Source organism: Pseudonaja textilis, chromosome 7, assembly GCF_049901715.1.
Source record: "Pseudonaja textilis isolate UNSWEBS1 chromosome 7, rPseTex1.2, whole genome shotgun sequence".
NCBI lineage: Eukaryota > Metazoa > Chordata > Lepidosauria > Squamata > Elapidae > Pseudonaja > Pseudonaja textilis.
The window spans coordinates 1,735,466-1,747,563 of NC_141996.1; the positions used below are offsets into that span (position 1 = coordinate 1,735,466).

The window sequence follows — 12,098 nt, forward strand, 5'->3', positions numbered from 1 at the left end:
AGGAAGGATACTGTAAAATCCCCATTCCCTCCCCACCCCACTAACCTGCTTTCCAGCTCTGTTTTCCTGGGCAGGGCAACCAAAGGAGACCCAGCCGATCAGCCGTGGGAGTGGCTTGATAGGTATGGTGTTCTGTGGGCGTGTCTGGGTGGGCGTGGCAGGGAAAGGATACTGCGTGGCTTGGTGGGCGTGGCTTGGTGGGCGTGGCAGGGAAAGGATACTAACCTGCTTTCCAGCTCTGTTCTCCTGGGCAGGGCAACCAAAGGAGACCCAGCCGATCAGCAGTGGGAGTGGCTTGATGGGCACGGTGTTCTGTGGGCGTGGCTTGGTGGGCGTGGCAGGGAAAGGATACTGCGTGGCTTGGTGGACGTGGCTTGGTGGGCATGGCAGGGAAAGGATACTAACCTGCTTTCCAGCTCTGTTCTCCTGGGCAGGGCAACCAAAGGAGACCCAGCCAATCAGCTGGGACTCGATGGGAGGTGGAGAATAGATGGGGTTGGTGGAGCCAGTCAGAGGTGGGATTGGCCGGTTCTTTGAACTACTCAAAATTTCGGCTACTGGTTCTCCAGGACTGGTCAGAACCTGCTGAATACTACCTCTTGTCAACTCATAAAACATTCCTTTACCTGTTTTAGTAGTTGTCATAAAAAAGGGGAGAGGGGGAGGAAGGAAATCTGGAAATCTGGAAGAGCCGTGCAGCAGTTTTTAAGTGAAAGTACATTCCAACTCTTATCTTTAAAAGAATGTAACTAAACTACCAGAGCTTTTGCCCGGGAATATATTTAATTGGAGAACATGATTGATGACACCCAGCCTGTGAAGGTGCTCAGTTGGAGAATCTGATTTATGACATACCCAGGGGGGAGGGGAGGAAACAGGGTCCTAGGGGACTGTAAATTATGTAGGCCAGAGTTGGCTTCAAACAGGGCAGTGCCGGTTCGTTGCTTCTAATGAATCCTCGGAAGTTTTTTGAAGTTTGGCTCGAGAATCATGACTGAATGAGGGTGATTGCTGGAATCCTGACACCTCTGTTACAACCATTGCAGCATCCTCGTGGTCACAGTTCAGACGCTTGGCAACGGATTCATATTTATGATGGTTGCTAGGTCCCAGGCTCATGCGATCTGCTTTTGCAACCTCCTGACCAGCAAAGAGGAAGCCAGATTCACTTAACGACTGCATGACACTCTGCTTAACACCTGCAGCGATTTGCTTAAACTATGTCAAGAAAGTTTGCAAAATGGAGGAAGCCTCATGTCACAGCTTGCCTCGCTTAGCAATGGAACATATTGGGCTCAATTGTGGTCATAAGTCAAGGACTCCCTGCATTCATTCTTGGGCAATATCACAATGGAGTTATTTACATGGCCTTGAATCTTATTGAGGGATGGAAGGAAAGAGGGGTATCTTATTTTATAGAATAACCAAGTTGGAAGAGACCTTGGAGGTCATCTAGTCCAGGGGTCACCAACCTGTTGGACCTCAAGGTCCACCAAAGTCATAACTTTAAATCCCGTGGACCAGAGACCCTGGGAAAATCCCCCCCAAAAGTCTGCAGGGAAATCCCCCACCCCATTTTCCTACCAATCGATCGTTCTTTATTTGGGATCGCAGGATACCATCTCCAGCTCCGTTCTCGGGGAGAGAGAGAAAGAGAGAGACTTTTGGCTTCATGCAAGGAAAACAGCAGAAGCTGCAGAAGTCTTTCTTTCTCTCCCCCAAACTCCGCCAGAAATGAGTCTTTGCAGCCTCTTGGAGCAGGAGGCCTTGCAGGGTCCCAAAGACTCACTTCAGGCAGAGTTTGGGGGAGAGAAAGAAAGACTTTTGCTGCTTTCCTTGCATGCAGCCAAAAGCAGAAGAAGAAAGAAGCAGAAAGAAGCAGCCTGGTGGCCAGGACAGGTGTGTGGGGCGTGTGGGGCAAGTTCCCCCCCTCCGCCCTTTCCCCCCTCCCCTCACTACCTCATGGTTTCGCAATGCAAGCGACGCAAGCCTTGTATTCCCGTAGGCCATGTGGGCGGCACAGCCTGGATTAATTGCTTTGGGGGTGACATTTCTCTGCGGACCACCCAAATTTTCTCGCGGCCCACCGGCGGTCCCCGGCCCACCGGTTGGCAACCACTGATCTAATCCAACCCCTGCTCGAACAGACAAGCCTACTCCAAATATTCGCTTCTACCTAGGATCGAACTCACAGCCTCCTGATTGTATACGGCAAGATACAAAAATTCAAGATGGCGGCCCAAGGGAAGAATTCTAAGCTCTTCCTGTTTGTCATGGGTGTCGCTTCTTCCTGCGCCATCTTGACTTTTTTGACCACACCCTGTGGAGACCTCCGGAAGGAGGGTGAAAAGAACCAAAGACCTACGGTGATGGTTCCCACGATATCAGAGGTAAAATTGTCGAGAAAGAATTCAGTCATGTTGGTCCAGTTGATTGTCTTGCTGAGGACGGATAAGAATCGAAAGAAACTTTTCTTCATCACGTCCTCCTGGAAGGGGATTTGGGAGGAGAAGGCGGGAAGGAGAAAAAAAAAAAAGAGAGAGAGAGAGAGACAAAAGAATGGGTTAAAAGAAGAAAATTATTCTTATTTTAACAGTTTGCAAGATCTTCTTTTGTTTTCATCACCTTAACTTGTGTCATATAACCACACCTGTTTTTAACTTATATCGTTACCTCGTTATTATGTATTGATATATTATGTATTGAAATAAGAATACTTTTAACCCTGTAACCTCTTTCTTTCTTTTCTTAAAATTCTTTCCCTCTCTTCCTCTTCTCTTTTCTTTCTTTTCTTTCTTTCTTTCTTTTGCTCATTTGTGTATGTATTGTGACTGGTTTTAATTGTAAAAATTAATAAACTATATTTTTTTTAAAAAAAGAAGAAAATTATTTGTCAACTCATAAAATATTTCTCTGGTCTTTTTAGAGTTGCCAACAGAAACGGAGGAAGGAGCAGTGCAACAGCTTGCAAACCGAAAGTGCATTCCATCAATGTTTTCAAAGATAGTAACAAGGCGACTGAAGTTTCTGCCGTGCAAAATGCTAACTGGAGAGCCTGATGGAGGACTCTGGGCTATGGCGGTGTCCCATTGGAGAATATGAATTACGATACACTCAGAGGGGTGAGGGGGAAAACCAGGGTCAAGGGTGACAGTGAAATATGTGTCTCAGAGTCGGCTGCACCCAGGCAGTGCTGGACAGTTTCACTCCCAATAAATCATTTTGAAGTTTTGGAAGTTTGGCTCGAGACTCGGGGTTTAAGTGGAGGTCACTGCGGGAACCCTGACATTGTTATTATTTTTAGTTATGTGAGAGGTGTGTCTCTTTCTGTCCGTTCGACATTCCCTGAGATGGAAAACTCATAATAGGAAATGCAGGCCCAGGGAGAACTAGAATAATACTGGGGATGAAGATGATAAGATGATGATGATACAACAGAATAACAGATTTGGAAGGGTCCTTGAAGGTCTTCTAGACCAGCCCTCTGCTCATGCAGGAGACCTTTTGTCATTCTGGACAAAATGGCTTCCCAGTTTCTTCTGGGAAACCTCCAGTGACGGAGAAACACTGCTTAGAATATAGAATCTTCCTTCCTTCCTTCCTTCCTTCCTTCCTTCCTTCCTTCCTTCTTTTTCCTTCCTTCCCCTCCATTTTCCTTCCTTCCCTTCTTTTTCCTTCCTTCCTCCCTCCATTTTCTTTCTTTTCTTTCTTCCTTCCTTCCTTCCTTCCTTCCTTCCTTCCTTCCTTCCTTCCTTCCTTCCGTCCTTCTGTCTTTCTGTCTTTCTGTCTGTCCTTCCATCCGCCCTCCCTCCTTCCCTCCCTTCCCTTTTCTTTCTCATCTATCCCTCTTTCCTTCTTCCTTCCTTCTCTTGTAACATAGAACAGGGGTCCAAAAAGACTTGTGGATTTCAGCTGAACTAACAAGGCTGGAGGAGGAATTCTGGGAGTTGAAGCACACACGTCTTAATGTTGCCAAGTTTGGAGACCTCTGACATAGAATAACAGAATTGCAAGGGGACTTGGAGGTCTTGTAGTCCAACCCTTGCTGAAGCAAAGGCCTTCTACAATTCCAGTCTCATGGCTGTCCAGTCTCCTCTTAAAAACTCCCAGTGTTGGATCACACAGAACTTCTGGTGGCAAGTCATTCCACTGGTTAACTGTTCTTACTGTCAGGAGATTCCTCCTTATTTCCAGGTTGAATCTCTCCTTGTTCCGTTTCCATCCATTGTTCCTTGTCTGGCCTTCGGGGGCCTTGGAAAATATCTTGACCCCTTCCTCCTCTCTGTGGCAGCCCCTCAAATATTGGAAGATGCTCTCCTGTCTCCCCTGGTCCTTCTCTTCCCTAGACCAGCCAGGCCCAGTTCCTGCAACCCATCATAGGTTTTAGCCTCCAGTCCCCTCATCATCCTGGTTGCTCTTCTCTGCACTCTTCTTTTGGTATTCCCAGTTGTGGTTACTCCCTCACTGAAGGCCTTCAAAAAGAGAATGGACATCCATTTGTCTGAAATGATATAGGGTCTCCTGCTCGACAGGGGGTTGGACTAGAAGACCTCTAAGGTCCCTTCCAACTCTGTTATTCTATGTTCTATCCTATGTTCTAAGAAAGTGAGCATCCTCCATACCAGTGGTCACCAACCATTGGGCTGGGGAATCACCAGTGGTCCATGAGAAAATTTGGGTGGTCCGCAAAGAAATGTCTCCCCCAAAGGAATTAATCCAGGCTGTGCCGGAACACAAGGCTGCGCTGCCCACATGGCCCTGGGGAACACAAGGATTGCATCGCTTGCATTGCGAACAACACGATGTAGTGAGGGGAGCGTGGAAAGGGCAGAGAGGGGGAACTTGCCCCACTCACCCCACACACCTGGCCTGGCCACCGGGCTGCTTCTTTCCGCTTCTTTCTTCTTCTGCTTTTGGCTGCACGCAAGCAAAGCAGCCAAAGTCTTTCTTTCTCTCCCCCAAACTCCGCCAGAAATGAGTCTTTGGGACCCTGCAAGGCCTCCTGCTCCAAGAGGCTGCAAAGACTCATTTCTGGCGGAGTTTGGGGGGAGAGAAAGAAAGACTTCTGCGGCTTCTGCTGCTTTCCTTGCGTGAAGCCCAAAGTCTCTCCTCTCTCTCTCTCCCCCTGAGAACGGAGCCGGAGCCGGTATCCTGCGATCCCAAATAAAGAACGATCGATCGGTAGGAAAACGGGGTGGGGGATTTTCCTGCTGATTTTTGGGGGGATTTTCCCAGGGTCTCTGGTCCGCAGGATTTAAAAGGATGAGTTTGGGGGTCCCTGAGGCCCAAAAGATGGGCGACCCCTGCTTTTTTTTACCTCTTTTTTGCTGTTGAAATACTCCATGCTGCTTCTCCAGGAGGACAGCAAGAGCTCCGGTTCCTGAGCCGAATGAGGGTCGTTGTTTTCTTCCCAAATCGTGGCCATGGCTGAGAGGTCAGGAACTAACCCTACAATGGGAAAGTGGGGTGGGTGGGGGAGAGAAAGAGTCAATTAAATCCTTCCCCCACCTCACCCGGAGAACCACAGTGGGTCCCAGAAGGAAAGCTCAGGGGTTGGGAGCGGTGGACTTGGGAGATCTTTTCCAAGGTTCTTGAGATCCACAACCGGCTGAAGAAACGGGACAAGGGTTATTTCAAGTTTTGGGCCAGCCCTGTCATTAGAAGCGTGACATTCTGACCTCGGCTTCCCCCCAAAAGCACCGGGCCAACTCTTCGTCCCGCCAAAACCCCCTTTTATTAAACGAAGGTGAGCTTCTTGCATTCACCTTCAGCCAAAGGCCTGGCCAACAGCCTTTCACGGGGGTGATTAAGAGCACAGACCTCATCTAGCATGGAGAGCTGGCAAGTAACTATTTCCAAACGCAGTGCTGACAAGGAAGGACTCGGCACAGAGTCTCTGAGATGCACAGACAGAGCTTCACACAGCTGGAACGAACAAATTGTTTCCTGCCAAAAGCCCCACCCCTTTTGCTCCTCTTTTATTCCCAATGGGAGGGGCCATTCCCCGTCCACCAGAGCCTTTACTCCCGAGTCGACCCTTGTTCCTTAGCTGTCCCCTTCTCCTGGCAGCTCTGTGCATGCACACACTGGGAACAGGCTCCAGCTGTTCTTCTTCCCTACTGATCTCCGACTCCGAAGGCAGCTGATAACTGTCAGACGGCCCTGACCCCATCTCTGCCTCCGACACAGAGCCCTCATCCGAGCCTTCCTCGGGCTCCAGGACTGGCCCAGGTTCCTCCCCAACTTCCTCACGACTGTCCGGCTCTGCGGTCGACTCCGTTAGCCGCTGGCAGGCCACAACACATGATGTCCTCAACTCCGTGGAAAGATGGTGGAACCATTTGTGCAATCAAAGGAAACCGTCATGGCTCCATCCAAGGTTTTATTAGGCAGGACATTCTGTGTGTGTGGGTCTCCTCGGGAAGCCTAGAGGTAGTCCTTGACTTACAACCTTTCCTTTAGTGACTGAACAGTCACTAAATGAATGGTTGTTAAGCCAGGGACTACCTGTAGACTTTCTGAGGAGAAAGTTATGGGAGTGCTGAAAAAAGTGACCGTTTTTCACACTTACGACTGCTGCAGCAATCCCAAGGTCACGTGATCAAAATTCGGGCCATGGGCCGCTGACTCACATTTATGACGGTTGCACGTGATCTCCTTTTTTGCAGACCTCCTGACCAGCAAAGTCAACGGGGAAGCCAGATCGGCTTAACTACCGGTGTGACTCACTTAACCACGGGGGCGAGAAAGGGGTCGTAAAAATGGGGCAAAACTCATTTAACGACTGCCGTCGCTTAGCCATGGATTGCTTGGGCTCGGTTGTGCGCCGTCAGTACGAGGACTACCTATAATTCCTAATTCCAGCAGGAAGGAGGGGGGCTGAACAGCGAGGCCCCCAACCCAATCTTGCTCTGACCCCTCCCCCCCTCTCCTTCCCACCATTTACCAGAGTTCAGATTTTTCCGCCGTCTTGTTTTTTCCTTCTTGGTTTTCCGGTAGATCCGCTTGAGACACCGGAGCAGAGGCCCCCCATTGTCCCCCGCCGGGACGTCGTCTTGCGAATCCTCCTGGCTCAGCTCCAAGCTGTTGGGGGACAGGTCCGAATCCTCCCACTGGAAAGGGACCAACCCTTTCGGAAGGTCATTGTCGTCGTCAAGGAAGCCGCAGAGATCCATTCTGCGACAGAGACAAACACGGGGTGGGTGGGATTGAGGGACCTTCTGGAGATCCGTCCCAGAAGGTCAACCCAGCCTTCTTCTAACCTGCTCTCCGCCTCTCAGATCGGACTGGGTTGCAACTCCCATCCTCCACAACCAAGGGGGTCACGGACAGTGCTGGCTGAGGATGATGATTATTCCATTATTATGACCTTTATTGTCAGAGTACAACTTGTGTACAATGAGATTGGCTGAGCCTCCCTTCGTGCACACATCCACACACCCACACACACAACTCACAGTGAGGTCAGAAATCCCTTAACCCTAAAGGGAGGATTCGAAATTCCATGGGGGTAGGGTACTAAGGAATGTATGTATGTGTGTTTTGTGTACACACACACACATATATACAAATGTGGATTGTTAAATCTGTCTGTCCGTCCATCCATCTATCCATCCATTCGTCCTCTTTGTGTGTGTGTGTGTGTGTGTGTGTGTGTGTCTTTTAATGACCCCATCATCCTTTGCATTGGGGTGGAGTTGGAGCAACTGAATGGATCTGAGTATTTACTGGCCGGATACCCTTCCTGTCGCCAATGCAGTTTGTTGCTGATATTTACTTCTTGTGCCCAGCGAGAGAGAAATATCTGCCGTTACCTGGGATCAAACTCACAGCCGCCTGATTGGGAGGTGAAGAGCTCTACTTTTGGCCACTTCTACTTCTTTCCATCCATCATCCATCCATCCATCCATCCATCCATTTATCTATCACCTGCCTGTCTATCTATCTATCCCTGTGAGGAAATCCCGCCTTAGTTGCGGGTTGTTTCTCTCTTCGATTATTTCCACCTGTTGCTTCTTGTCCTGCCTTCTGGCACTTTGCAAAATAAGTTGACTCTATTAAATTTACAATTTAAAAACACATCGACAACACCTTTACAAACTAGAAAGAAAAAGAAGGAAGAAAGAAAGAAATAAAATCTGTTTTTTTAAAAAAAGGAAAATAAGTTGACTCTTTCCTCTTCTTTGGGGCAGCCCCTCAAATATGGGAAGACTGATACCATGTCACTCCTGGGCCTTGTTTTCACTACCTAATTCCAGCAACCGGTCTTTGTATATTTTAGCCTCCGGATCGCCTAATCATCCTCGTTGCTCTTCTCTGTCCTCTTTCCAGAATCTCAACACTTCTTTTTATATGGTGACAACCAAAATTGGATGCAGTATTCCAAGGGTGGTCTGACCGAGGCATTATAAAGTTAATACTTTATTAATACTTCACCCGAGAGCAATAGCCATAGCCCTTATATAGACTTATATACCGCTTTATAGTGCTTTTACAACCCTCTCTAAGCGGTTTACGGAGTCAGCCTTTGCCCCCAACCATCTGGGTCCTCGTTTGAGCCACCTTGGAAGGAGGGAAGGCCAAGTCAAACCTTGAGGTGGTGAGGTTCGAACTGCCAAATTTCTGGCAGTCAGCAGAAGTAGCCTGCAGTACTGCATTCTAACCACTGCACCATCACTACGGCTCTTTGTGTGATGTTGATTCCATACCCTGTTAACACAACTGAGTTCTGCACCGGACTCCAAATCCCATCCCTTCCTTTCAGAGGTGGTATTCAGCCGGTTCTGGAGAACCGGTAGCGGAAATTTGGAGTAGTTCAGAGAACCGGCCAACCCCATCTCTTCTCTGCCTCCCATCGAGTCCCAGCTGATCGGCTGGGTCTCCTTCGGTTGCCCTGCCCAGGAGAACGGAGCTGGAAAGCAGGTCAGTGGGGTGGGGAGGGAACGGGGATTTTGCAGTAACCTTCCCCTGCCACGCCCATCATGCCATGCCCACAGCACACCATGCCCACCAAGCCACGCCCACAGCTGATTGGCTGGGTCTTCTTTGGTTGCCCTGAAAAAAGGAGAACGGGGCTGGAAAGCAGGTTAGTCGAGTGGGGAGGGAAGGGGGATTTTGCAGTAACCTTCCCCTGCCCCGCCCAACAAGCCACACCCACAGAACCGGTAGTTAAAAAAAAGTTTGAATCCCACCACTGCTTCCTTTCGAATAAACCCGAAATTCGTCAAGCCAGGTCTGCCTCTTCAAATGAAGACCAAGATAGTCTAAATACGGACAGAAGTCAGGAGGCCAACGCTTACTTTTCGGCTAGGAGAAAAATCTGCTCTTCATCAGCTGAGTCCAGCCAACTGGCTCACGTGCTTTTGATCCCACCAGATTTTGAAGGCAGGTGTGGGTCACCCTGGAAACCACAGGGCGGAGTTGCTAGGTGAGCACACAGGTAATAAAGGAAGGGCCAAGGAGTGTGGGGGATCAAGGCCTCTCCAGGTTGGATCCCCAACGTGGCCTTCACAGGTGGCCAACCGGAGTTTAACCTCGAGTTCTGATTTAACGATAAGGATAATTCCCAGGATTAAGCCGGGAGGGGTAGCTGACATCAGTCTTGCTCATTTCATTTTCTTTTTCAATTAAAAAAAAAAAAAAGATTTATGAGTTTCAACACAGCCTCAAGATATGAAAAAGGAAAGGATTTTTTTTTTCCTGCGGCAATTCAATCAGATTTACTTATTCCTTTTACTGCTTGCTTACAACAATGAAAAGAAAGAAAGAAAGAAAGACAAACAAGACATAGCATTCAGTAGTTTTATTCTTTTAAAATGTTTTATTTAATGTTTTTTAAAAAATGTTCTTTAACGATAATATATATTTTTAAAAGCTGTCCAGTCGCTGGAGGTTTTTAAGAAGAGACTGGACAACTGAAATGGTATAAGTTTTTCTGCTTGAACAGAGAGTTGGACTAGAAGACCTTCACAGCCCCTTCCATCTCTGTTATTCTATGAAAAAAAAAAAGGACTAGGGGTGACATGATAGCAGTCTGCCAATATTTGAAGGTGGGTCAAGCTCTTCTCCAAAGCCCCTGAAGGCAGGACAAGGAGCGATGGATGGAAACTGATCAAGGAGAGAAGCGACCTGGAATTAAGGAGGAATTTCCTCAAGATGAGAACATAGTTAATCAATGGAAGAATTTGTTTTCAGAAGTTGTGGGTGCTCCAGAACTGGAGTTTTAAAGAAGAGATCGGACAAGCATTGGTTTGAAATGGCGTAGGGTTTCTTGCTTGAGGTTGGACTAGAACCAGTGGACCAGGGAAGAGAAAATTTTGGTGGTCTGCAGAGAAATGTTCCTCCCAAAGCAATTAATCCAGGTTTCATGGGGAACGCAAGGCTGCGCCAACTACAGGCCCCGCAGGAACACGAGGCTTGTGTTGCTTGCATTGCGAGCAACACGAGGTATTGAGGGGATGGGGGAAAAGGAGGGTGGGGACTTGTCCCATAAGCCCCACGCGCCTGGCCTGGCCACCGAGCTGCTTCTTTCCGCTTCTTTCTTCTTCTGCTTTTGGCTGCACTCAAGGAAAGCAGCAGAAGTCTTCTTTCTCACCCCCAAACTCCACCAGAAATGAGTCTTTGGGACCCTGCAAGGCCTCCTGCTCCAGAGGCTGCGCTGGCAAAGACTCATTTCTTCTGGAGAGTTTGGGGAGAAAAGAAAGACTCTGCTGCTTCTGCTGCTTTCCTTGCATGAAGCCAAAAGTCTCTCTCTCTCCCCTGAGAACGGAGCTGGAGATGGTATCCTGCGATCCCAAATAAAGAACGATTGATCGGTAGGAAAACGGGGTGGGGGATTTTCCTGAAGACTTTGGGGGGATTTTCCCAGGGTCTCTGGTCCGCGGGATTTAAAAGGATGAGTTTGGTGGTCCCCGAGGTCCAAAAGGTTGGTGACCCCTGGACTAGATGACCTCCAAGGCCCCTCCTAACTCTGTTATTCTGTTATTCTATCCTGTATTCTGGTTGCAAGGAGATCCGGATGTCGTTCAATCACAATTTTGGTTTAAAATGACGCTGGAAAAACAGGACAAAGAGGCAGCTGCCGGAAAGACAGAACAACCGCAAGAAGGCTGGTGGTGTGTTACCTGAGTGGGCAGGTGAAACACTGCCGGCCCTGTTAAATAAGCAATGATCAGACAAAGACCAGCCTGGAAAATAAGTCGGGGAAATTGGTGCCAATTGAATTTGCCAGCTGCTCTTCCAGCGCACTCAAGTCATCGGATAGGCCTTGAAGAAGAGAGGGGAGCTTTAACCTGGCACCCCTCCAGGTGCCCTGATCTACAATTCCCATCCTTGACATCAGACGTGCCTTTTCAATCAAAGATGCCCGGAATGGATGAAAGAAAAATGAATTCTTTTTTGAATTGTGCGTAAATAAGGTTGATTTCTATGTGTCTGTCGAGGTCTGATATGTCCAGTGCTTAGGAGTCAAAAACAACCTTGACCTCGTAGTGGAGATGGCTGGCATTGACCTTTAATAAGTAGTAATAACATCAGAAAAGAAAGAAGCAGAGAAAGAAAAGAAAGAAAGAAAAAGAAACAGAGAAATTGTAAGTCGTCCAGTTACTGGATAGGGGAGATATGAGGCATAAAAAGAAAGAAAGAAAGAAAGAAAGAAAGAAAGAAAGAAAGAAAGAAAGAAAGAGGGAGAGAGGAACAAAGGACGGAAATAAAGAAAAAGGAAAGAAAAGAAGGAATAAAGGAATAAAGAAAGAAAGAGAAAGAAAGAAAAAAGAGGGAGAGAAGAACGAAGGAAGGAAAGAAAGAAAAAGGAAAGAAAAGAAGTAATAAAGGAATAAAGAAAGAAAGAGAAAGAAAGAAAAGAAAAACAAAGAAAAAAGAGGGAGAGGAACGAAGGAAGGAAAGAGGAAAAAAGAGGAACAAAGGATGGAGGGAAAAAGAAAGGAAGGAGTAAAGAAAGAAAGAAAGAAAGAAAGAAAGAAAGAAAGAAAGAAAAAGGCGTATTGGGGAAAAAGCAACCCCCAACTACATTTCCCAGCGGCGCCCGCGGCTCGAGCAGTCGAAGGCATGGGTGGGCGGGGCCCTTCAGGGTGGGCGGC

General features: G+C 48.0%; 1 protein-coding gene across 1 annotated transcript in view; it reads right to left on the minus strand.

Annotated features, from left to right (window-relative positions):
• LOC148125215 (maestro heat-like repeat-containing protein family member 7) overlaps positions 1–7,175 on the minus strand; it is a 44,867-nt gene extending 37,692 nt beyond the window's left edge. The window contains 3 exon segments of the mRNA XM_087937874.1: positions 2,366–2,488; positions 5,318–5,442; positions 6,947–7,175. Coding sequence (XP_087794000.1) covers positions 2,366–2,488; positions 5,318–5,442; positions 6,947–7,175 — 477 coding nt within the window.
• Between the last annotated feature and the right edge of the window lie 4,923 nt (positions 7,176–12,098).